The following is a 23,843-nucleotide window of genomic DNA, read 5'->3' on the forward strand; positions in this document are numbered from 1 at the left end:
ACCGATGCTGTGGACATGAGACTGCTGTGGTTCTACACCTCCTCCACATGCAAGTCTCTGTCTTACGTGGACGATACGCAGCGTCCGATAAACGACATGCTACAGACAGTTCTAGTTGAGCATGCCTTCGAGGCGCCCTTTCTTATGAACTCGATTCTCGAGCTCGCGAGCCTTCATATGCAGAGCCTAGGACAGGCAACCGAGCCAACCCGTGCCCTCGTGTATCAGGCAAGGTCCGTTGAAGGGTATCGCAGGGCCATTGAAGCCGCACAGCCAAGCACGTATGGTGCTCTTTTGGCCAACTCCGTACTGCGACCCATTCTTTCGACACAGTCGTTTGGGGAAGTATCGTCCAATCATCTCCACATTCTTGACTGGATGCTTCTATGGCGAGGTGTGGAATCGATCATCAACATCACCAGCGCGTCATCTATCAAAACGACTGGCATGGCACCCTTATTTTCCCGACCGCCCATGGATCTAACTGCATCTACCGCCGCAATTCCGAAGGACTTACTCCTCATGATATCATTTGTAGAACGAGACGATCCTGACTTCGCCGAACTCCAAGCATATCAGAACGGCCTGAGGGCATTGGGTTGTCTGTTAGACAGCCTGGGCTGGGGTATTGACTCTGTCATGCTTCTGCGCATCATCACCTGGGGCACCGGAGCGGTAAATGGTATCGTTGACCTGGCGAGGGCTAGGAGACCGAGGGCTCTCGTGATAATTGCACACTATGCCTGTTTCCTGAAACTACTGCAGGGTGTGTGGTGGCTAGCAGGCTTCGGTCAACAGTCCCTAAAGGCCATCTGCCATGAACTTGGTCCTGAGTGGCAGTCGTTCCTGAACATTCCGTTATCAGCAATGCAAGTAGATGATCACTCAGATCTATGTTCTATATTGCTAGGCGCTGTAAATCGATAGGGTCATAATCATTAAGAACTACTTCTGAATAATGATTCGCGAATATCTTGCCTTTCAGCCGCTCCCAAGCCGAAGAGTTAAAGTGACCTCGCGGATCATTACACAGAACCAGTGGCTCACGTGAGATGCACAATCCCTGCCTTGTTCTCAAAAAGGTGGCGTTCTCGGGTTCGGGTCCTTAGCTCCTTCGATCGGCTCTCGGGACGCAAAGGGCGCTGCCCCACCAAACGCAAACCCGAACCCGATGAATGAGTGCATCGACAAGTCTGAAGAGCCCTTGGATAATGATGAGCCCTACTCGTTTGGTCCTAAATCCATTAGTGTTATGATGTGTATAAGAAAGCAATCCCTTCGCTGGTCCGTCTGTTCGATCATTCGGTCTGCAGTCAATCAACCTTACTATTTACTCACGCCTGTTCACAACTAATCTGTTCCAACGACACATCTTTACTCTCACTGAATCCAGGGCAGAAACATGGATCATCTGAGAACTACAGCTATTATTGTCGGCGGTGGCCCGGTTGGCCTTACTGCAGCATTGGCTCTCACACGGGCAAGCATTGACTTCATCCTCCTGGAGCGACGAAAGGAAGTTGTCGTTGAAGAGGGGTCTGACATGACCATCCTGCCAATGACCATGCGCGTTATCGATCAGATGAATCTTTCCGACCCGTTATCGAGGGTTTGGAACCCAGTCTCAGGAATTTCACGAATTGATCATAACGGGCGAGGCATTGGTGAATTCCGCGTGTTTCAATGCCTACGAGAAAGGTATGTTGCAATGAAGCAGAGATTTTGCCAAAGCCTAGCTTAGTGATGACGCGCATCTTTGCAGTACAGGGCATTACCCTTATGTTCTGAGCCGGAAGAACCTGCTAAACACGCTGTACGAAGCCGTACCAGAGGATGCTCAGAGTCGGATCTTCACCAGCAAAACCGTCACTGGCATCCGCAACTCGCCAGACAGCGTCACAGTCTCTTGTGCTGATGGCACAAAATATTTCGGAAAGTTCATCATCGGAGCCGATGGTGCTTACAGCACAGTTCGAACACATATGCGAAACTTAGCACGCGATGCAGGAGTTCTCAGCGTCAATGAAGTGAACCCGTTCACCACAACCTATCAGGCGCTGTGGATCCGCTTTCCGACCGAAAGACTGCCAAGCTGCAAGCCAGGCTCAGCAACCGAGACTCACGGGTCTGGAATCGCGACTCAGCTCTTCGTGGGTGAGAAGACAGCAACGGCCGGCATTTACAGGAAACTGCCCCGACCCACGCGCACATCGACGCGCTATAGCGAGAAGGATGAAGCAGCTCTCGTCGAGGAGTATGGGCATTTGCCACTTCTGGAGAGAACCGGAAGCGATACTCCCGTCTGTCTGAAAGACGCGTACGAAGCGCGCCTGGGGTCCGGATTAGTTGACCTGGAAGAGGGTGTTCTCCAACACTGGAGCTGGAACGGCCGGATCGTCCTCGTCGGAGACGCAGCCCACAAGTTCACGCCCAGTACGGGATCCGGTGTCAACTTTGGAATGATAGACACTGTCGTCTTGGTGAACCATCTCCACACTCTCTCAAAGGCCCATCGCGAAGGAGGAAGCGCATGGGATACTAAATCGCTCTCCCAAGCTTTCGCAATGTACCAGCAGGAACGTTATGAGGATGTGAAAGCCGGCTGTCAGCAGTCAAGTGGCGCCACAGCCATGGCTACATGGGCAAATGTGGGCTTGATGCTTCTTGATCAATATTTACTGCCGACTCGCTTCATGCAATGGCTTCTTGGAATGCGGATTGCGATGCAAGCTAGAAATAAGGAGGCTGTGGGTTTCAGGTTTTGAGGACAATTTCTCATATGTCTTGTGAATGAGTTTATATTTGGTTTTGGGACAGTCATAGTCAATCCATATCTGCACATTACTTTTGATGTTCTCCGCTGTGCTAGATACCCTTCGTCGAATTTGCCATATGCTCTCTTTCAATAGTAGCGAAAGTTGTTCTTCGGGTTCATTCACACCTTTAAAAAATGCACAGCAATGACTCAGCTAACGTTCAGTAAACAAAGCAGGCCATCGACAGCTCATGTTCTGCGCCCATCTATCCTTGTGTTTTTGTCTCGATACCTACTCGGTGTTTGCTCGGGTTACTGCAGCCACCCTCGTCAACCTGAATGCAAACGGGACCAGCTTGGAAAGAATGGTCTAATCGAAATTTTAACTGTTGGACTTTCCTTCTTTTTTTCTTTTCCTTTTGGAAACTTCGATTGCCATTTGCGACAGGCAAAAAGCTTCCAAACTTTGTCGTCTAAATTTCGCCCACCCGTCCATGCCGGATGCCTTTGCTCGACACGACTACTTCGCATCTGCTCCCACATCGGTTGATCGCTTGCAAGTATACTCATCATCCAAATATCCATCGAATTCTGAGTTAACAACGCGCAGATTGATTCCGAATGATGCCACCTCAAATCAGACGTGAGACTGCTGCTCGGCAGCCCCCTCCCGAAAACTCCTACCTTGCCTACAAACGCGACACAAGACACCTCCTCTACTGGGTGATCAATACTTCCAACTCCATTGTCAAGAGATACACGAATTCTCAGGATGAGGTGCCCTTGTCGATCAGGGTCAACGTCAATACCTCTGGCCAAACGACGGTTGCGGAACTTGTCGCGATGGGCCAACTGATCGCCCGACACATGCGCAAAATACCACAAGGCATCGTGCACCTACTTCGATCCGTCATCTCAGCTCGATCTCTGCATTATGGACAATTCCAGAAGTTCGCCAGTGCCTATCCAGATGCCGACCTCGTGAAGAGCAACTCTTCCCACAAGCACTTCATCGATGCTCTCACCGATATCCTCAAGGAATTCGGTGGCACCATTCAGCCAGACACTGAAGCAACCGAAAGCTTCGACGTATGCCAACAGGATATCGAAGAGATGCTTTTTTCCAATCGGTTCTCTGTTTTGAGCATCAACAGAGTCGACGGTGACATGGAGTCTGACGAAGATTCGGCTGACGAGTCACGCCCGCCAGCTCATCAGCAGGCCGCAAAGAAAATTCGCAAGGGCAAGAAGAAGCAATCAAAGAAGTCGAACCGCAAAGGTGGTCCTCGGACAGCTTCGGACTCTGGTCTGGAGAACGTCCCTATGGAGAGCTACCGACTTCTAGAGGGCGATGACTGTCTTCTGTACATCATGGCAGTATTTTCACTTCGACATCAGTGGTTACATCTGAGACGCCAGATCAGAGAGGCTTGGAATGAAGTGGCTTACGAAGACTTGAACAGCGCCGTTGCAGTCGGACTGTCCAAGATCGCAGTTGTCCTTGTGCAAAAGACGGCTTTGGAGATCTTCGTCGAATTTCCAGGCAGAGATTCATTCGAAACGATTATCGACTGCGTCAATCGCAATATCATCGGCGGAAGAGACCTCAATCTAATTTGTTACGATGAAGGATCGGTTGATGCTCAAGAGTTGAACATGAGCTACGCCTACCGAGACCTTGTGTCTTTCATCGAAGACTTCCGCAAGGCGGGTCGAACAGGGAAGCCAACGAAAGCGCTGCAGGTCCAGCTTGCTTGGAACCCAGAATTCGATATCCTGAGCGCCACCGACGAGGAGAGAATTTGTTGGCGTCGTGCTTACACCATCAATTGGCTCTATGATCTTGTCAATGTCTACTCTGCACCGTACTTTGAGCATGGCATAGCGCACCGCGACCGCAAAAACGGTAAACTCGAAAATGTCGACTGGAAAGTGAAGGGCCCTTGGGAAGATCATCGATGTCTGTTCGGTTTGGATGACTTTGCCGCCGTCATAACCTCTCTTGCCATGCAGAAGCCCGGAGCAGAAGTCGCCAGAAAAGTCCTGCCGCACCATGTTTTCCAACTGCAGTGCATCTTGGACTCCATGACCGAGTCCAAGGGATGGTCCTTTGAAGGGGTCGGGGAGACACACTCTCTTACGGCGGCCGCCGAGGATTTCAGCCCAAATCGGGACCTCCAAATGTTCCTCTTTGCTACCCCCGACAGTAACCGGTATGGATATTTTAAGTGTCTCCGCCTGATGGTCGATTATCTCCTCTGCGACACCTACGACCACGGTTGGGATAACCGTCATTACCTCAAGACCCATACGTTGTCTAACCTTGAAAAGGACCTACGCAAGCATCTTGGTAGGTCTCCGCTTGCGGATACTCAGTCAGCAAGCCCAGGATCCCGCTTCGCAGCCACTAATGCCAACGGCTTCTGGGAATACTCGCCCTATCTGTGCGGAGAGGGCCTAGCCGAAGCTCTGCAACTTGCATACTTGGCTAGTATGTGGATCTGGGATAATGTCGGCGAGTTGACGATGATGGTTCATTTGTACAACATGCTAGTGCAGAAGGGGTACATGGCCGTCCAGATTCCGCTATACGAGATATTCCTCGACCATTTCAAGGATGCTGTGTTTGCCAAAGGCATTGTCCCCACGTCTAGGTTCTCAGAGAGTCTCTTGAACCGGATCGGAAGGCATAACATGGAACTTTGCCGAATCCAGCGCACGGAAAAGATCATACCCCCGAAAGACTGCAATGTCTACAGAGTCGATCGGCGGTTTCACGAAAAGAACAATTTCTACAAACGAAAGTCGCTGCTACTCCTTCTTGCTGACGCAGACTGGAATCCGAGTCGCATCCCCGATACTGAAATTGCTCTTGGTTCACATCTTGCGTACCACCGATTGCAGAAGGCCAGAAAGGTTATCGACCCCGAAACTGGCAATACACAACTTGAGGGGACCGTGCTTGTGCAAAGGCATGTAGAGGGAGGTTTCGACAAACGCGAGCTACTTGTACGCATGTCAAAGACTCAACACACTCTTGACGTTATCCATGCCGCGATCGAGAGCAAGAGCAACGCGTGGTTCATAACACCCAGGGAGCACTCGGAACTTACCGGTTTGCTGGGCCCAGCCAAAGAAGATCTTATCAACGACATCTGCGGCTCGTTTCCTCTTTCCGGAATGGACTTCATGCAAATGGGCATCTTCATTGGCACGACGATTTGTCACTTCGAAAAAGTTTTGGAACAGCATGGCAACAGGTTGTTCAAGGAAGCCTACCTGCCGGGCGCACCGTGGGCCTTCATGAAGAAAGCAAAGCTGCTGAACCTGGCCCTTCAAGGAAATGACGAAGAATGCTTAAAGGCAATGGCAGGTCAGATGCAGATGAAGTTTTTACTCGATTACAGTGTGGTGTACTGGGAGACCGTGGAGCATCCGCGGGAGAGATTAGTCAGAAAAGTTCTCAAGACGTACAACATGGAGACGATGGAAGAATTTCTGAATTATTTCAAACAAGAGTTTCTAGACAAACTTCTTTAAAGGAGAATGATTACCGCAGGTACTAGACGTTGACCAAATTTGTGGCCACGGTATTGGACTGGCGGAATCAGGGCGTGCTTGGTCACAACGTTGCAGAGTGTCATTGTACATCACGGATATTGCGCCCTCTAATAAATTAAGAGCGCATAACGCATCCAGTGCTAACTTGACTGGGACAAAAAAAAGAAAAAAAAGAAAAGAAAATTCCAACCCCTCACACAGTGACAGATGCGCGGCTCCAATTATTTCCGACAGGGGTCGGCACTGAAAAATATGTCACCTAGCCTGCTTTTGCATCGACGTGTCCCTCCATGTGGGCCCAGCAAATCAATCTTGTAAAGGAATTCTCCCTAAACGGTTTACTCGATGGCATCGTCCTGTCAACTCACACGACAAATCAGTTTATCATCTTGGTCCGGTGACTCTAACTGATCTGACTCAAGGTGTTGGCAGCGGCCATGGCTATCCCGACCCACGAAATGGCGCACGGCGCGAGTCCCGTGGCCACTCGCGAGTCTTATATTGGATACAAGAAAGATGCGCAAGATCTTGTGGAATGGATGATCAAAACCACCAGTCTCATCCTCAAAACGCAGCCGCGCTCGGGCGAAAGCGCCCAGCTGCCCACTGGAGTCAGTTCTTCCGGAGCGACAACCGTGGCTGGCCTGGTGTCCATGGCCCGCCTGATCGCAGACAGCGGAGCTGCAGTGTCTGGCAGCACTTTTCGCCGATTGATCTCAATGGTCAGAGCAAGAAGAAACCACTACCACGCCTTCGTAGAGCATGCATCCACGTGGTCTGACACAGATATTGAGAAGAGCAACGACATGCACAGGCACTTCATCGACTCCCTCATCGACATTTTCTCCATCTTGGGTGGGGTTAGCTGGTGGGAGAAACAGATGGAGGCCAACGAAATGACCTCAAAGCGTCCCGATTCCGATGCCGAGCAAATTGAGGAGATGAAGGGCATAATCTTCAGCAACAAATTTGCCTCCCTCGATCTCAGCCATGGCGATTCCAAGCCAGAGCCGCCTTCGGAACCTGAATCTGACGCAGATGAGCCAGTTGCTGAGTCCAAGACAGCAAAGAAGAACCGTGTAAACGGCAAGAAGGGCAAGGGCAAGACATCCAAGCTTGGAAAATCACGCAAACCTGCCAGAAAGGCGGACTCTAGCGCGGACGCTCCTGTGGAGAGTTACCGTATCCTAGAAGATGACCCGTTGCTGAGCTACACCATGGCAATAATTACTATCCTTCAGAACGGAGTGGGCTCAAATACGACAATATGTACAAGACTTATGGATAGACGTTATCCACAAGAATCTGAACACTGCTGTCGCTGGAGCAGTCTCAAACATAGCCATTGCTGAGATTAAGAAGACGGAGCTCGAATTATTTGACGACTTTCCCGAACACTGCTACTTCGAGAAGATTACAGACACTCTTACTCGAGGAGGCCTGAACCGCTTGCAGAAGGTTGCTGAGGAGAAGGCAGCAGCTGATCGTGATCATCATGGATGTTTGGTTGACGTCAAGGAGCAGCTCCTGATGTATACATACCAGGACCTTTTGGCTTTCTGCACAGACTTTCAGAAAAGCCGTAACGGGAAGCCCACAAAGGCTATGCGTGCGAAGATCGGCCTGTGGGACCCAAAGCTCTCACTTGAAACTGCCACCAAGGAGGAGAGGATTCTCTGGCGTCGAAAGTTCACCATCAATTGGCTCTACGACCTGGTCAATGAGTACTCCTCCTGGGAACAGTCACAGCGGGGTGAGAGGTGCTTCTCGGATGATGTTGACTGGTCTCCCTCAGGCCCATCCGGCTCTCGGCGCACTCTCCTCGGTCTTACTGACTTCGCCGCGTTTGTCACCTCCCTGGTCAGTCAAAAGACAGGATCAGACCTCAGCTTGAAAATATCTCCTTGGCACGTCTTCCAACTTCAGTGCATTGTGGATGCCACTTTCGTGAAATCCGGGTGGTCGCTGTGCCAGCACGGGGGTCATATCCTTGAGGCCCCCGCCGCCGGGTTCCTGGCCCTCAGAGACATCAACGATATCATTGATGAACGCCCCGAGGATGACGCCGGTCATACTCACGATAATTGTTGCTGTTCCAGATCGCACCTTAGGTTTTGCAAAAGACTTGCCAAGAAGCTACAGACACGGCAAGAAATTGGCATTTATAATTGCAGCGCAATAATCGAACCCGCTACCGAGGTCCTCTCCTGGAGCGTCGAATATCTTGAATCTCGTCTTTGGCGCTGCAACTCCGTGCTCGAGGGTGCACCTATCCCACCGTCCCGATTCGGAGTGCCGCACTCCCTATGGACTCTTTCTCCATTCCTATGCGGTGTTGGTCTTGCAGAAGCCCTCCAGATCATCTACAGCACTGGCATGCGCTTTTTGGACATTTATCCCGTCCCGACAATGATGTTACACCTCGAACAGATGATTCATAATACGGGCGGATACGAAGGCAAGGAACATGATTGGGGCCTTCCACTGGCTACTATTATGAGAGGCCTTTTTAGGCACTGCCTCTATGTGGAAGGGAAATGGCCAAGCAAAGACGCGGCGGCTGAAGAATACGTGGACGCACTCGATACCTGGGCGGGGGGAGATGTCACTACAACCAGGCGATTGAGAGCGAAACGAGTGATGGAACCCGTTGCTGGGGCGGTAGCTTGCCCGTTTCCCGTTCGACAGAACGTAAACTTCAACAAAATGTCCCATCTGATGATCTACCAAGAGGCGGACTGGGACCCCAGCCGGTTACATTACACATCACTAGAGCCAAAAACAGCACTTGCCGCGGTTCGTCTTAGTCGCGAGCCGACATCCTTCGACCTATTCACCGGTGAGCAGTCAGAGCCTACCGAACTGGTACAGCATATGTACGAGAAAGTCGGTTGGGACGATGATTGGTCTGGGCATCAGATGTCGGTTGGGGAGGGTTTGTTCCGCACGTTTCTTACCATGGGCCTACTAAAGCCCGCGAAAGCCAACGTCGAGCAATCCGCAGTCGAAAAGGACCTCTCCAGGGCTGTATACAGCAAGCTCGAGACGATTCTAGAGGACTTGGAAATCGCCAGGCTCGACTTGTGTAACGATATCAGCGGTCTCCGATGCCGATCTAGCATGGACTTCGCGTCGTTGGTTACAAGCCTCACGATCATTATGGATGATGTAGAAAATGCCCTCCATCACGCGAAAAACCAATTTTTCTTAGCATCCACTGTTAGTGTAATACGTTGGATACCACCAAAATCCTTAACAGCTGAAAATCCTTCACCTCTTGCCTCCAGCGCCCTCCTGCGATGGCTTCACAGCCTCCGGCGGGCCCTGGATCGCCGCCGGCCCCTTCGGCCGGCCCTGATCGAGGCTCTGGAGCCCCTCCGGAGCCGTCCCCAACCTCAAGGGCTAAACGCCGCCGTGGTACTGAGGCCCAGCTATTCCAGCCCAGCCTCGTGGGAAGCAAGCCTGACGCCTCTACGACAGCCCCCTTAACGGCTAAGGGGCCTACGACGATAACTGGAACAGCTACTGGAGCTATCCTTATAGCCCTGGATGAGGAAGCGAAGCACTATGAAGCCTGGAAGGACGTCTTTATAGCTATCGCCCAGTCTGTGGATAATATAGTCTCCTGCTTTGAGGGGCCTAGGAAGCAGATTGCAAAGGAGGCTACAGCCTATATGATCTAAGCCTTGAAAAGAATCATAGGTAATAAAGCAGCAGCCCCAGCCCTACGTTAGGACTAGGCTGATATAGCAGCCTCAGCACCAGCTGCAGCCCCAGCCCCAGCCTGTAACGTTACCCAAAACCCAACCTAGCCTCAAGCCTAGGCCCAGACCTAGCCCTAGGCTCTAACCCAGCTGAAGGAGGACCTCTAGGTCTTTGCCTGTATCCCTGAAGAGGGCCTAGGGGCTGCTAAGAAGCATGCCCCTTTTACCCTACGCTGTACAGTCTGCTAAGCCTTTAGCCTCTAACTAGCAGATATCCCACATATCTACTATATTGCAGCTAGCTACTCGCTAAGACCCCTGAATAAGCAGGTCCAGCAAACCCTGCTTGCAAACAGATAGAAACTAGCAGACAGCCTGGGAGCTTATAAGGTTAAAACGCCTACTAAGTGGTTTACTTACGTTATCCCACGCTGCCCTGCTAAACTATGGTCCCTTGATAGCGAGGCCCTCAACCTAGCCACTCTGGTTAAAGAGGAGGTCTTTGCATAGATAGGATGTAAGCCTACCTAGGCCTAATAATCCCAACTTAGTATAAACCCCATCATAAACGAGGTCTCTTAGATTATCTCCTTCTCTGCAGAAGTACTACCCTTCAGGCTTTTCAACCAAAGCAGCAGATCTCAGCTTATCCAGAAGAAAAAGACCCTCATCAGATATAACCCTGGTTGCCAGGGATATCATTCAAACTGGCTGGTACTATAACTGACAGCCACTCTGTAGCAACTGCAGCAGGCCTGCAGGCCCCCATAAGACCTAGCCCTACATAGCCAGACCGAAGTGCGCTAACTGCGCCAGCCCCTTCCAAGCCAACCATAAGGACTGCCCAGCAAGGCCCTTAGTGGTTAACAGCTCCCCCACCCTCCCAGGTCGAAAGGAACTCTCCTAGATCCATAAAGCTGGGCAGAAGGCCTATGAGGCCCTCTATCAGAGCAGTCAGGCCGGCACCCACGCCCGCAGCACCCAGCAACCTAGCAACAGCCTGACAAGCCCTCAGCCTGGCTCTAAGCGACCATAAGCCCCTACCCCTACCTAGGACTTAATCATTATAGCAGACGTTAGCGATACAGCAAGCTCTAGTAGTATAGAGGAGGATGAGACTGAGGCTGAAGTAGATATCTCTAACAGCAACCCTATCCTACCACCACTACCTACCCAGCATGCCCCAGCTACCTCAAGCAGCAGGGTCCAGCGGGTAGCTCAGAAGCCTGACTACAACGTTATTCAAGCACTTCCCTCCTACACACCACCCCACCGGCACCCACTGTTAGTGCCGCGCTGAGCTCGTCACCCTACCACTAACACCACCAAATCCACCCCTACAACCTACTCTCGCCCGCGATGGCCTCAGAGCCAGCCGCGGGCGCCTCGCAGGGCCCTAACGGCCTCCTATCCTCTATGCATAACCTGCCGAAGACCCCTCCCCCCCTTACCTCCCTACCCCCGCGTCCGAGGGGCCTCACGCCCCCCCCTATCCGGCCCCTTGGAGGAGGGCCACAATCGGCCACTGCCGCTCTTCAGCAAGCCCGGGAAGGTCGGGCCCTCCGAGATGAGGCCCTGGACCTCCTCGCAAAAGGCCTAGATGCCCTCATTGGGACGGCTCCAGCACGTCTGAAGGCTACAGCCCAGGACCTTATCGACTCTTTTGCCAGATTTGCAACCACAGAAACTTCTGGACCCACCCCTACCAGCCCCGGAAAAACGTACGCCCTGGCCGCCGGAGGCTCCACTAAAGGTGGATCCCTCTCCGGCCCCAGCCCCGGCCCCGGCCCCCGGCCGAGCCGAACAACAGGCCGGCAGGCCACCAACTACGCAAACAAGCCAAAACAGACCCAGGATCTCCGCCTACTGGTTAGGCTTCCTGCCGAACATATCCCTACCTCCAGAACCCTAGCCCCTCACTCAGTAAAAATGGTAGTTACAAAAGAGCTCAACCTACAACCACAAGACCTAGTTGAGGTTCGCCATACTGCTACTGGCTTCTCGCTGAGGCCCCAGAACAAAGAGATACAAGCCCTACTCCTTCAGAGGGCCCCTGAGATTAAGAACTGTCTCACAGCTGAGAAGGTAGAAGTGCCTACAAGATGGTACCAGTATTCCATCCCTTTTTGCCCCCTATACTTCACAAGCCTAGATGGAAGTAGGATAGGTATTGAATCTGAAATAGAGGAAGAGGTCTTCCTACAGACAAAGCAAAGACTCCTCTCCTGGCGCCCAACCCGAGATAGCCCTGACCTAGCCACAGCTACGCAAAGCCTGATTATTGCCCTCCCCCAGGGAGTTAAGGAAGGCTTCCGCCTGTTCGGCCAGTCAGGCCCAGCTCGTCTGCTCCCCCCTAGGAAACAGGTCCCTAAACGACACTCCTCTGGCTGCCAGGGCTTCCACTCAAACCGCTACTGCACCCGGCAACCCCTCTGTGAGAACTGCAGTATGCCCTTAGATTCGCATGAGGATAGGATCTGCCTAGCCAGGTCTAAGTGTGCTAACTGCTATAGGCCCTTCCCAGCAAGCCATGCCAACTGCCCAGCCAGACCGCTACTAGTTAATGGAAAACTTGTTATACCTACCTATAAGGAACTGCGAGGGATCCGGAAGGTTGGTGGCAAGGCCTCAGATGACCTCCTAGCTAGCCAGGCCTGCTCCCTAGGCAGCACACAGCAAGCAGAGGCCAGGCTGGGCACTACATCTAAGCGCCCTCGACCCCTCACACCTACACAAGACTCAATTGTTGTTGCAGATACTGCTAGCATAGCTGGAAGCAGCAATAGTATGGATGAGGATGAGGCTGAAGACTCTGAAGCCCTCCCCCTTACCAACCGCCCTATCTGCCCGCTTCCAAGCAGTAGCAGAAGCCAGAGGGTAATACAGAAGCCTGACTACAACGTTATTAATGCCTATACCCACCTCGATCTCAACTCAGAGCCGTAGGCTCAAAATGGCTACCCCACGGGTACTACGGGTCGCCCAGTGTAACGTGGGGAAGATCAGCCCAGCTCATACAGCTCTCCTAGAGCTCTGCTGGGCAGATCAGATCGATATAGTACTGATCCAGGAGCCCTGGATAGGCTATAGAGATAAGATGCAAATCAACACACACCCAGGCTATAACTCTTACGTACCAGTTGACTTCTGGAACAGCAGGGACACAAGGCCTAGGGTTATGACCTACACACACAAAAGTCTAAGGTTACAAATACAGCAGCAAAGACCTACCCTATCAAGGGATATCCTATGGATCAAAGCGGGCGACATTACTATTGCAAACGTCTATAGACCACCAGGTGAACCCACAAACCACACAACAAATACCCTCCTAAGCTATCAACCGCCGGAGAGAGCCCTTATTGCTGGGGATCTCAATGCTCGCCACTCCTCCTGGGAACCTGGCTCCCAAAGCCGGAACCGAGGGGACGATATTGCAGAGTGGGCTGAAGGCTGTAATCTTAACTTTATTGGGGTAGCTGGGGCTCCAACCCATACCCATGGGCATATACTCAACCTCAGCTTCTCAAATATCCCCTTTACAGAGGCCTGCATCAGCCCACACCTACATCCAGGGGCTGATCACCAAGCTATTATAACGACCATACCTATAAGCAAAACCCAGGACTTGAGGTGTCAGACTAGCCACCCTGTGGTCTCAGACTCATCCCTACTCCGGCTAGCCGACCTAGTGAAAGTAGGGATCCTAGCCCTGCCTACCTTAGGGGATACACCTACTTCAGCAGAAATAGACTCCCTAGCTACCCAACTAGTCAGCCTCCTCTCTACAGCTATCCAGGCTGTAGGGAAGAGACGGACTAACCAGGGCAGGGGAGCCCCCTGGTGGACAGAGGAGTGCTCAGAGGCCCACCAAGCAGCTATTGAGGCTAGGCGTCAGCAAGCCCAAGAACCTGGGCTAATAATACCACCGCCCATCCTAGAGGAGCAGAAGGCCTTTCTGACCACAGTCAGGAAGGCAAAACGCGCCTATTGGGCTGCTAAGATTGAGGAGGCTGGGTCTAACCAGAACTTATATCAGATACTTAGCTGGCGTAAGTCTGGTCTAGCTGTTAAAGCCCCACCTCTATTGGTAGATGGACAGGCTTTTAACAACAGCTATGATAAAGCCCAAGCCTTACGGAAGGCCCTACTAGAGAGATTTGACGCTACAGACGACTTCCATGGGAACCCATTTGCTATTCCTATAGTTCCAAGGCGTCTAATACCCTGGCAGCAGATAGTCAACATTGAGGAAGTACGCCAGGCAACTCTCACAAAGGCTACAACCCCTGGGATTGATGGGATTACTACAAAGTTACTACAATCCATTTGGGGCCTGATAGGTGTTCCTATACAGCAGCTCTTTCAGGCCTGCGTTCAGATAGGCTACTTCCCTAGGACCTTCCGCAAAGCAGAGGTAGTTATGATCCAGAAGCCGGGAAAAGCAGACCTCTCAAAGGCTGGATCCTGGCGCCCAATAGCCCTCTTATCCTGCCTAGGCAAGGGCTTAGAGCGGCTGATAGCAAAGAGGATGGCATATCTCACCATTCTGGAAGGAGTTGCTAGCCCACAGCAGGTTGGGGCATTACCAGGGAGGGCTGCAGTCGACCTGACAACCTGTCTAACCCATGAGATCGAAAGAGCTCTAGACTCAGGGCTTACTGCAACTCTAGCGACAATGGATGTCAAGGGGGCGTTTGATTCTGTCCTACGAAATCGACTTACTATTAGGCTACGACAGCAGGGCTGGCCTAGTAGTCTGATTAGACTGATCTTCAACTTCACCTCTTGCCGCACAGCCCGGGTAAGGTTAGAGGATACTACCACAGAGGACTTCCCTTTATCCTGCGGACTGCCGCAAGGCTCGCCACTATCACCTATCCTTTTTCTGCTATATATAGCCGATATCCTAGCTGACGATCAGAAGCTACGGTTTAGCTATGCAGACGATATAGGCCTGCTGGCTACTGGCCCTTCCCTGGAGGGAAACACTGCAGCCCTTAGCCAGGAGATAACTCAGATCCTAGACTGGGGCACTGATAATAAGGTTACATTTGACCCGGCTAAATGTGAAGCAATCCACTTTAGCAGGAAACACAACCAGTCAAATAACCTACCAGATATACAGGCAAGGGACCTAACTATCAAGGCCTCAACTAAGCCTGTACGATGGCTAGGGGTCTGGTTCGATAGGAAACTCACCTTCCGGCACCATGTTGATACAAAGGTAGCGGCAGCAAAGAAGGTAGCCCAGTTCCTACAGCACCTATCAAACACAAAAGGAGGGCTCCCAGCAGCTGCAGCACGCCAAGCTGTTATTGCCTGTGTCCTTCCTACAGTCCTATACGGAGCTGAGACCTGGTATGCAGGCTTAAGTAAGCCAGCTAGGAACAGCAGCACCACTGCAGTTAGCAGCAGCACCACTAACCAGGTAACTACTGTCAGTACGAGGCAGAAGGGCCTGGTTAGGAGTGTTAGAAAGGTTATCACAGCAGCAGCAAGGGCTATCCTGCCTGTCTGGAGGACTACACCAACCAGCAGCCTCCTCCGAGATGCTGGCCTGCCTACAGCAAAAGTAGCCCTTGAGGCAGCACGCCTACGCTTTGCCACACGCCTACAGAAGGTTGACCAACACAACCCCTTAGTCCCTAGGCTTCCACAGCTAGGGCGGCAGGAAACAAGGCTTCAAAGAACAGCAGCCCTCCTACCTAAGTGCCCAAGGCCGATGCTCCTACAGCCACAGCACCTCTCAGGATCAAAAGACCCTACAGCTGGCCAGGATAAGGAGAAGGCAGCTAAAGCGTTTCAGAACTGGGTTAAGACTGTGCCAGATAACCATACGATTATCTACTCAGACGGCTCTAAAGCCACTAATGGGGCTACGGGATTCGGCTTTGTTATCTACCGCGGAAACAAACGGATAGCCCAAGGGTGCGGCCGTCTCAGCATTGCAGAAGTATTTGATGGCGAGGCAGAGGGGGCGAGGGCAGGGCTCCAAAGGGCCCTTCCTACCTCCCAAGGCCAGCCTATACATATCTGTATTGATAACACCAGTGTCATCCAGGGGATACGCGGCAACATCCCAGACTCCTCACAAGCTGCCTTCTTAGAGATCCAGGCAGCAGCCAGGATATATACTATACAAACCCACTGGTCCCCAGGGCACCAAGGGATAAAAGGAAACGAGGAGGCTGACAGCTTAGCTAAGGAGGGCACAACGCTGCCAGTCCCCAGAGGCCTACTGCCGACCCTATCAGGGATCAAGCAGCTTGCTCAAGAACGCAAACAACACCAGCATAGAAAATGGTGGAAGAAAGAGGCACCCCCCTGTTATACCCAGCTGGGGCTTAAGGCCACCCTTGGCTGCCCTCCTGAACTAGCTCTACCAAGAGCTACCCTTCATCATCTCCTAGCAGCACGATCAGGCCACGGAGACTTCGAACAGTATCATCAACGCTTTAACCACACAGAAGCACTGCTTTCCTGCTCCTGCGGGGAGGCTAAAGAGGCAGACCACCTGGTCTACTGCCGTAAGACACTAGTGAGGAGGCAACGGTGGCCTATCCTCCACCCTTATAGTCGAAGGGAGCCTCTAGGACCTATAGGCTCTCTAGAGCGCTACTTTAAGGGGCTAATCACCGATTATGAAGGCTTCCAGGCCTTCCTTGACGTGACAGACTTCTTCCAGAAGATCTGCCCGCGTTACTAATAGATAGGACTTAACCTATCCTCTCAACAACAGACTACCTATAGTTATCAGGACAGCAGATTGCTATAACGGAACTAGGGCACCAGTGGGAACTAGGGACGGATAGAACACATAGTGGCCCTCGGGCAAGATCTGGAGGACGCTAGGAAGAGGCGTGTACTACACAGTAGATAGCTAGATCCTGCGGCCCTCCACGCCACATACCCCTCGGGAGGTCTGCCGCAAGGGCGGCTGCGCCCTTGCCGCCATGGCGTTAAAAAAAAAAAAAAAAAAAAAAAAAAAAAAAAAAAACTACAACGTTATTAATGCCTACACCCACCTCAACCTCAACTCAGAGCAGTAGGCTCAGGACGGCTCCCCCATAGGTACTACGGGTCGCCCAGTATAATGTGGGGAAGATAAGCCTAGCTTATACAGCTCTCCTAGAGCTCTGCTGGGCAGACCAGATCGATATAGTACTGATCCAGGAGCCCTGGATAGGCTATAGAGATAGGATGCAAATCAACACTCACCCAGGCTATAACTCTTATATGCTAGTTAACTTCTGGAACAGCAGGGAAACAAGGCCTAGGGTCATATCCCATATACAAAAAGGTCTAAGGCTATAAGTACAGCAATAAAGACCTACCTAATCAAGGGATATCCTATGGATCAAGGCTGGCAATATTACTATTATAAATGTCTACAGGCCACCAAGGGAACCTATAAACCATACAACAAACATCCTCCTAAACTATTAACCGCCAGAGAGAGCCCTTATTGCTGGGGATCTTAATGCCCGCCACTCTTCTTAGGAACCTAGCTCCTAAAGCTGGAATCAAGGAGATAATATTGCAGAATAGGCTGAAGGCTGTAATCTTAACTTTATCAGGGAAGTTAGGGCCTCTACCTATACTCACAGGCATACACTTAACCTTACCTTCTCAAATATCCCCTTTGCAGAGGCCTATATCAGCCCGCACCTACATCCAGGGGCTGACCACCAGGCTATTACAACTATCATCCCACTAGGCAACACCTAGGAGCAGAGGCGACAGACTAGTCACCTCTTAGTACCAGACTTAGCCCTACCTTAACTTGCTGACTTAGTAAAGATAGGGCTCCCAGCCCTACCCACCTTAGGGGATATACCTGCTCCAGCAGAAATAGACACCCTAGCTATCCAACTAGTCAGCCTCCTCTCTATAGCGACTTAGGCTATAGGGAAGAGACGGACTAACCAGGGTAGGGGAGCTCCCTGGTGGACAGAGGAGTGTTCAGAGGCTCACTGAGCAGCTATTAAGGCTGGGCAACGACAAGCCTAGGATCCTAGGCTGGTACTACCACCGCCTATCCTCGAGGAGCAGAAGGCCTTTCTAACTACAGTTAGGAAGGCTAAGCAAGCCTATTGGACTACAAAGATTAATGAGGCTGGGTCTAACCAGGAACTATATAAAATCCTAAGCTGGCGTAAGTCTAGCCTAGCTATAAAGGCCCCGCCTCTTATAGTAGATAGACAGGCAATTAACAACCCCTACGATAAAGCCCAGGCTTTACAGAAGGCCCTATTAGAGAGATTTGATGCTACAGACGACCTACCTGGAAACCCTTTCACTGTTCCTATAGTAATAAGGCGTCTAATACCCTGGCAGCAAACAGTCAGCATAGAAGAAGTACGCCAGGCTACTCTCACAAAGGCTACAACCCCTGGGATTAATAGGATTACTACAAAGTTACTACAATCTATTTGGGGCCTTATAGCTACACCTATACAGCAGCTCTTTCAGGCCTGCGTTCAGACAGGTTACTTCCTAAGAACCTTCCGCAAAGCAGAGGTTGTTATGATCCAGAAGCCAGGGAAAACAGACTTCTCTAAGACTGGGTCCTAGCGCCTGATATCCCTGCTATCCTGCTTAGGCAAAGGCTTAGAGCGGCTGATAGCAAAAAGGATGGCCTACCTTACTATCCTAGAAGGGGTTGCCAGCCTACAGCAGATTGGAGCCCTACCAGGGAGGGCAGCAGTCGACCTAACAACCTGTCTTACCTATAAGATCGAGAAGGCTCTGGATCTAGGGCTTACGGCAACACTAGCCATAATAGACGTCAAAGGGGCGTTTGATTCTGTCCTACAAAATCAACTTATTATTAGGCTACGACAGCAGGGCTGGCCTAGCAGTCTGATCAAGCTGATATACACCTTCACCTCTAGTCGAACTGCCCAGGTTAGGCTAGAGGATATAACTACAGAGGACTTTCCTCTTACCTGCAGGCTGCCACAGGGCTCGCCACTATCCCCTATTCTTTTCCTGCTATATATAGCTGATATCCTAGCTGACGATCAGAAGCTACGGTTTGGGTACGCAGACGATATAGGCCTGCTGGCTTCTAGCCTATCCCTTGAGGGTAATGCTGCAGCCCTCAGCCAGGAGATAACTCAGATCCTCAACTGGGGCACTGATAATAAGGTTGCGTTTGACCTAGCTAAGTGTGAAGCAATCCACTTTAGCAGAAAACATAACCAGTCAAGAGACCTACCAGATATATAGGCAAAGGACCTTACTATTAAGGCCTCAACTAAGCCTATACGATAGCTAGGGGTCTGGTTTGACAGGAAACTCACCTTCTGACACCACGTTGAAAGAAAGGCAGCAGCAGCAAAAAAGGCAGTCCAGTTTCTACAGCACCTATCAAACACAAAAGGGGGGCTCCCAGCAGCTGCTGCACAGAAAGCAGTTATTGCCTGCATTCTCCCAACAGCCCTATATGGGGCTGAGACCTGGTATGCAGGCTTAAATAGACCAGCCAGGAACAGAAGCACTACTACTACTGCTAGCAGCAGTGCTGCCAACTAGGTGGCTACAGTTAGTACAGGGCAGAAGGGCCTGGTCAAGAGGACAGGGAAGGTTATAACAGCAGCAGCGAGGGCTATTCTACCTGTCTGGAAGACCACGCCAACTTGCAGCCTCCTCTGAGATGCTGGTCTGCCTACAGCAAAAGTAGCCCTTGAGGGAGTACGCCTACGCTTCGCCTCACGCCTACAGAAGGTTGACCAACAGCACCCTTTATTCCCTAGGCTCTTACAGCCAGGACGGCAGCAAACAAGGCTTCAAAGAACAGCAGCTCTCCTACCTAAGTGCCTAAGGCTGCTGCTCCTACAGCCACAGTACCTCCTAGGACCATATAACCCTACAGCTGGATAAAGTAAGGAGACTGCAGCTAAGTCGTTTCAGGCCTGGCTTAAGACTATGCCAGATAACCATATAGTTATCTACTCAGACGGCTTAAAAGCCCCTGAAGGGGCTGCAGGGTTCGGCTTTATTATCTATCGCAGTAATAGACGGATAGCCTAAGGGTGTGGCCGTCTCAGCATTGCAGAAGTATTTGATAGCGAGGCGGAGGGGATGAGGGCAGGGCTCCAAAGGGCCCTCCTTACATCCTAAGGCCAGCCTATACACATCTGTATCGATAACACTAGCGTTATCCAGGGGATTCAAAGTAGAGCCCCAGACTCCTCTCAAGCTGCCTTCTTAGAGATTCAGGCAGCAGCCAGGATATATACTATATAAATCCACTGGTCCCCAGGGCACCAAGGGATAAAAGGAAACGAAGAAGCTGACAGCCTAGCCAAGGAGGGCATAACGCTGCCGATCCCTAGAGGCTTAATGCCAACCCTATCAGGGATTAAGCGGCTTGCTGAAGAACGCAAACAGCACCAGCATAGGAAATAGTGGAAGCAAGAGGCATCCCCCCGTTATACCCAGCTAGGGCTGAAGGCCACCCTTAGCTGCCCTCCTGAATTAGCTCTACCAAGAGCTATCCTTCATCATCTCATAGCAGCTCGATCGGGCCATAGGGACTTTGAACAATATCATCAACGCTTCAACCACACAGAAGCACTACTTACCTGCTCCTGCGGGGAGGCTAAGGAGGTGGACCACCTGGTCTACTGCCGAAAGACATTAGTGAGGAGGCAACGGTGGCCTACCCTCCACCCTTATAGTCGGCGGGAGCCTCTAGGATCTGTGGGCTCTCTAGAGCGCTACTTTAAGGGGCTAATCATCGACTCAGAAGGCTTTCAGGCCTTCCTCAGCGTGATAGATTTCTTTCAGAAGATCTGCCCGCGGTACTAAAATATAGGCTGCAGCCTACTCCCTAAGCAACCAGGAAAAGAAAAAAAAAAAAAAAAAAAAAAAACGTTATAACAGAACTAGGGCACTAGTGGGAACTAGGGAAGGATGGAACACATAGTAGCCTGCAGGCAATACTTGGAGGACGTTAGGAAAGCGGCATGTGCTTAGAGTATATAGCTAGAACCTACAGCCCTCCACGCCATATACCCTTCGGGAGGTCTGCTGCGAGGGCTTTTGCGTCCTTGCCGCCACAGCGTTAAATATAAAACAAACAAACAAACAAACAAACACGCGAAAAACCTAACATTCAAAAGAATCTACCTACCTCCAGGCAAAGGTCTAACCCCGCCGTACACGGGCAAGGTTTTCCGCTTAATAAGAGAGGCAATGACTAGAAGAGATAAGAGTATCTTAGAAGTGTTTGCAGATAAGTTTGAGGCTATGTGGGAAACAACACCTGCGTATTTGCTGTGGAGCGAGGATGCATGTCTCCAGGCCCTAATCCCACTAACTTTTGATAAACTGGGCCTCCAAATGCCCGAACAACTTCGAGGGGATATTTATAGTGTGATGTAGAGAAAACAGAGTTCCTGATTGATGCCAAAGTTGTTGCTGGTCACAGAATCAAACTCTGACCTTTCGCACACGAAGCATCAGACAGCAAGCGCAATGTCCATCCTAAGGGATGCAAGTTCAATAGATAATGCCTTCTTAAGCTTGCAGCTTCTGTTCAGTGTTTGCCAGTATACCAAAGTACAGCTAGTACTGCTAGATAGAATGTGATTTCACAATCAAATGTTCACCGTTATAGTCCTATGTTTTGTGAACTCTTGTGAATAGTTATGACTTATTGTTGTGATTTTGGACTCCAGCATAGTCTCACATCAAGACTTTCATTATCAATATGTCTCCTGCGCCAAAACGCAACTAATTTTCTATCCGCCAGACACGTATCGCTGAAAGAATAAAGAGGGATCGTATTTGATAGCCACCTTCTTCAGAAACTCAACGTTCTCTTCCCCATAGGATCTAAGAACATCCTGCTCAGGGTTCGCATAGTTCATATATAAATAAGTTGAGTGAGCGTCTAACGAGGCTGAGTACGTCCTCAACTCCTCCATCGACTTAGCCATCTCAGCTCTGGCTACGCCGTGGAACAAAGCGTCTTCGTCAGCAAGTGTTCCTCTTGCCTCAAACAAAATAGAGTCTGAGGGGAGGTTCTGGTCGAATCCAAGAATGTTGTTTCCGGGTGTAACGGAATGCAAGAGCTTAGGCAATGGCCGGAATACGAATTTTACCGATACCGGGACGCCGGCTTCGGAAAGTCTCTGCGTCAGTTGCGTAAAGACTTCGGAAGCCTTCTTCAAAATTTCTATGGTCGGCTGCTGTAGTAGGAGCCGCCGGTATCGGCAATGCTTGCGGCTATTTGACTGAGCGATCTCCGTGCTCGCATATCCCTCGTAAGGTTAAGCCGGTTGAAAGCCTCGAAAGTAGCCGAGTGCTCGTTTCCGTCCGTGGCTACTGCCATTGACATAATGGAAAGGCTACCGGCATCAGACCGATAGACGATAAATTCGTGATCAGGACTACCATGTTCAATAGAACTGGCATACTTGACGAACTGGTCATTGACGGCATCGAGGTCAGACCATGAGGTGAAAAGCAGACCGCCATAAGCACCACCTGGAGGAACGGTGAATGTTCGCATGTCGAAGCGTGTGACGATGCCGAGATTATTGCCGCCTCCCTTGAGAGCTTTAAATAGGTCCGCGTTCTCAGTGTTGCTGGCGGTAACGATGGAGCCGTCGCCGAGGACGACTTCATACCCGATGACGTTGTCACATGACAGACCCCATAGCTGAGTATGATACGACGCACCGCCAGACACCAACAGTCCGCCTGCCCCAACGTGACCGGAGCGCCCGCCGGTCACTCCGAGGTTGAACGGCTCCAAAGTGCTGATAACATTACCCCATCTTGCTGCAGGTTGTATTTTAGCCACATGCTATCGAAAAGTTGGGCATCTTGTCAGAACTTCGGAAAGAGGCATCGAATGTATGATAAACTTACCTTGGTCAACTTGCTCGACCCTGTCCACGTTGCGGTAGTATTTCCCCCAATGCCCCCAAGAATAGTTGTCGAGTTCAAAAAGGTAAGATCTATCGTGACGCCACGACGAGCTGCATTGTTGTCGAAGTCAGAGTGACCACCGGAGCGTACGGCAATGTCCCAGTTGCCTGCGGAACTGACCGCACCCAAGGCTTTGACAGAGCGTGACACATCCTCGGTAGAAAGAGGTTGAACGATACAGTAAGGCTGCAGTCGTCTGTTTTCTGAAGAATAGTATGAAGATGTGCTTTCACGGTAACCTAAATCTGCAGGGAAGACTAGCATGTCACCGAGGCCTGCAGCGATGAGGGCATCACACTAGGTGCAGATAAGTAAGCCGCAGGTTCGATACAATCCAGACGACAGCTTTGTCCATGGCAACTGGCAGAGGACCTACCCCTTTGAAGCCTGTAGGCGACAAACGTTGTTGAGCCGCTATCAAGGTAGACAGGCTGATGGGCGCAAAAGCGCGGAGACAATTCGCGAATTTCATGATAAAGGTCGTTTACAAACACAATCGTACCTTGATAATATTTCGATGGATTGGAAGGTCAAGTAGATGAGCATTCAAAGACTCGCTCGCAGCCTTCAATCTGCGAATCAGAAGTCTGGTCAGATCAACCCGTGAGCGATGACGGCGAAGACTCGTTTTAGTGACATCGCCCGAACCATTCAATGCTAGCACGGAGATCTGCACGAAATAGGCACGCAGATCCTCTTGTGCCAACCAGAGACCCATTTCAGTCCACCAAATACACGTATCGGTCGCTTCTGTTCTTATGTTCTACTATCGCCGGTGCATGTGCCGATGCGGCACAGCACTAAAGCATCCTTGCAGACCTGCTGGACTGCAGAAGGACAATGTCGCTTGCATGCATTCGTATGACAATACCCGC

The 23,843-nt window shown here is 51.0% G+C and overlaps 5 protein-coding genes across 5 annotated transcripts; 4 read left to right on the forward strand and 1 right to left on the reverse strand.

Annotated features, from left to right (window-relative positions):
• Positions 1-15: 15 nt before the first annotated feature.
• On the forward strand, positions 16-927 carry CGCA056_v007468 (uncharacterized protein; the record flags this gene model as incomplete). The annotated part of the gene is made up of 1 exon (XM_037322716.1): positions 16-927. The coding sequence occupies one exon, from the start codon at positions 16-18 to the stop codon at positions 925-927; it is 912 nt and encodes a 303-aa protein (XP_037179489.1).
• A 2,452-nt stretch (positions 928-3,379) lies between these two features.
• On the forward strand, positions 3,380-6,295 carry CGCA056_v007469 (uncharacterized protein; the record flags this gene model as incomplete). Its single annotated transcript, XM_037322717.1, has 1 exon — positions 3,380-6,295. The coding sequence occupies one exon, from the start codon at positions 3,380-3,382 to the stop codon at positions 6,293-6,295; it is 2,916 nt and encodes a 971-aa protein (XP_037179490.1).
• Positions 6,296-6,753: 458 nt separating this feature from the next.
• CGCA056_v007470 (uncharacterized protein) lies at positions 6,754-9,999 on the forward strand (the record flags this gene model as incomplete). Its single annotated transcript, XM_037322718.1, has 3 exons — positions 6,754-7,563; positions 7,619-9,535; positions 9,604-9,999. The coding sequence occupies 3 exons, from the start codon at positions 6,754-6,756 to the stop codon at positions 9,997-9,999; spliced, it is 3,123 nt and encodes a 1,040-aa protein (XP_037180414.1).
• A 5,746-nt stretch (positions 10,000-15,745) lies between these two features.
• gag-pol-4 (Gag-Pol polyprotein) lies at positions 15,746-16,729 on the forward strand (the record flags this gene model as incomplete). The annotated part of the gene is made up of 1 exon (XM_037322719.1): positions 15,746-16,729. The coding sequence occupies one exon, from the start codon at positions 15,746-15,748 to the stop codon at positions 16,727-16,729; it is 984 nt and encodes a 327-aa protein (XP_037180413.1).
• Positions 16,730-22,210: 5,481 nt separating this feature from the next.
• On the reverse strand, positions 22,211-23,440 carry yanF-7 (FAD-dependent monooxygenase yanF; the record flags this gene model as incomplete). The annotated part of the gene is made up of 3 exons (XM_037322720.1): positions 22,211-22,843; positions 22,909-23,265; positions 23,345-23,440. 3 exons carry the CDS (start codon positions 23,438-23,440, stop codon positions 22,211-22,213), a joined length of 1,086 nt encoding a protein of 361 aa, XP_037180412.1.
• Between the last annotated feature and the right edge of the window lie 403 nt (positions 23,441-23,843).

Source organism: Colletotrichum aenigma, assembly GCF_013390185.1.
Source record: "Colletotrichum aenigma strain Cg56 chromosome Unknown KSG_Cg56_contig04, whole genome shotgun sequence".
Lineage (NCBI taxonomy): Eukaryota > Fungi > Ascomycota > Sordariomycetes > Glomerellales > Glomerellaceae > Colletotrichum > Colletotrichum aenigma.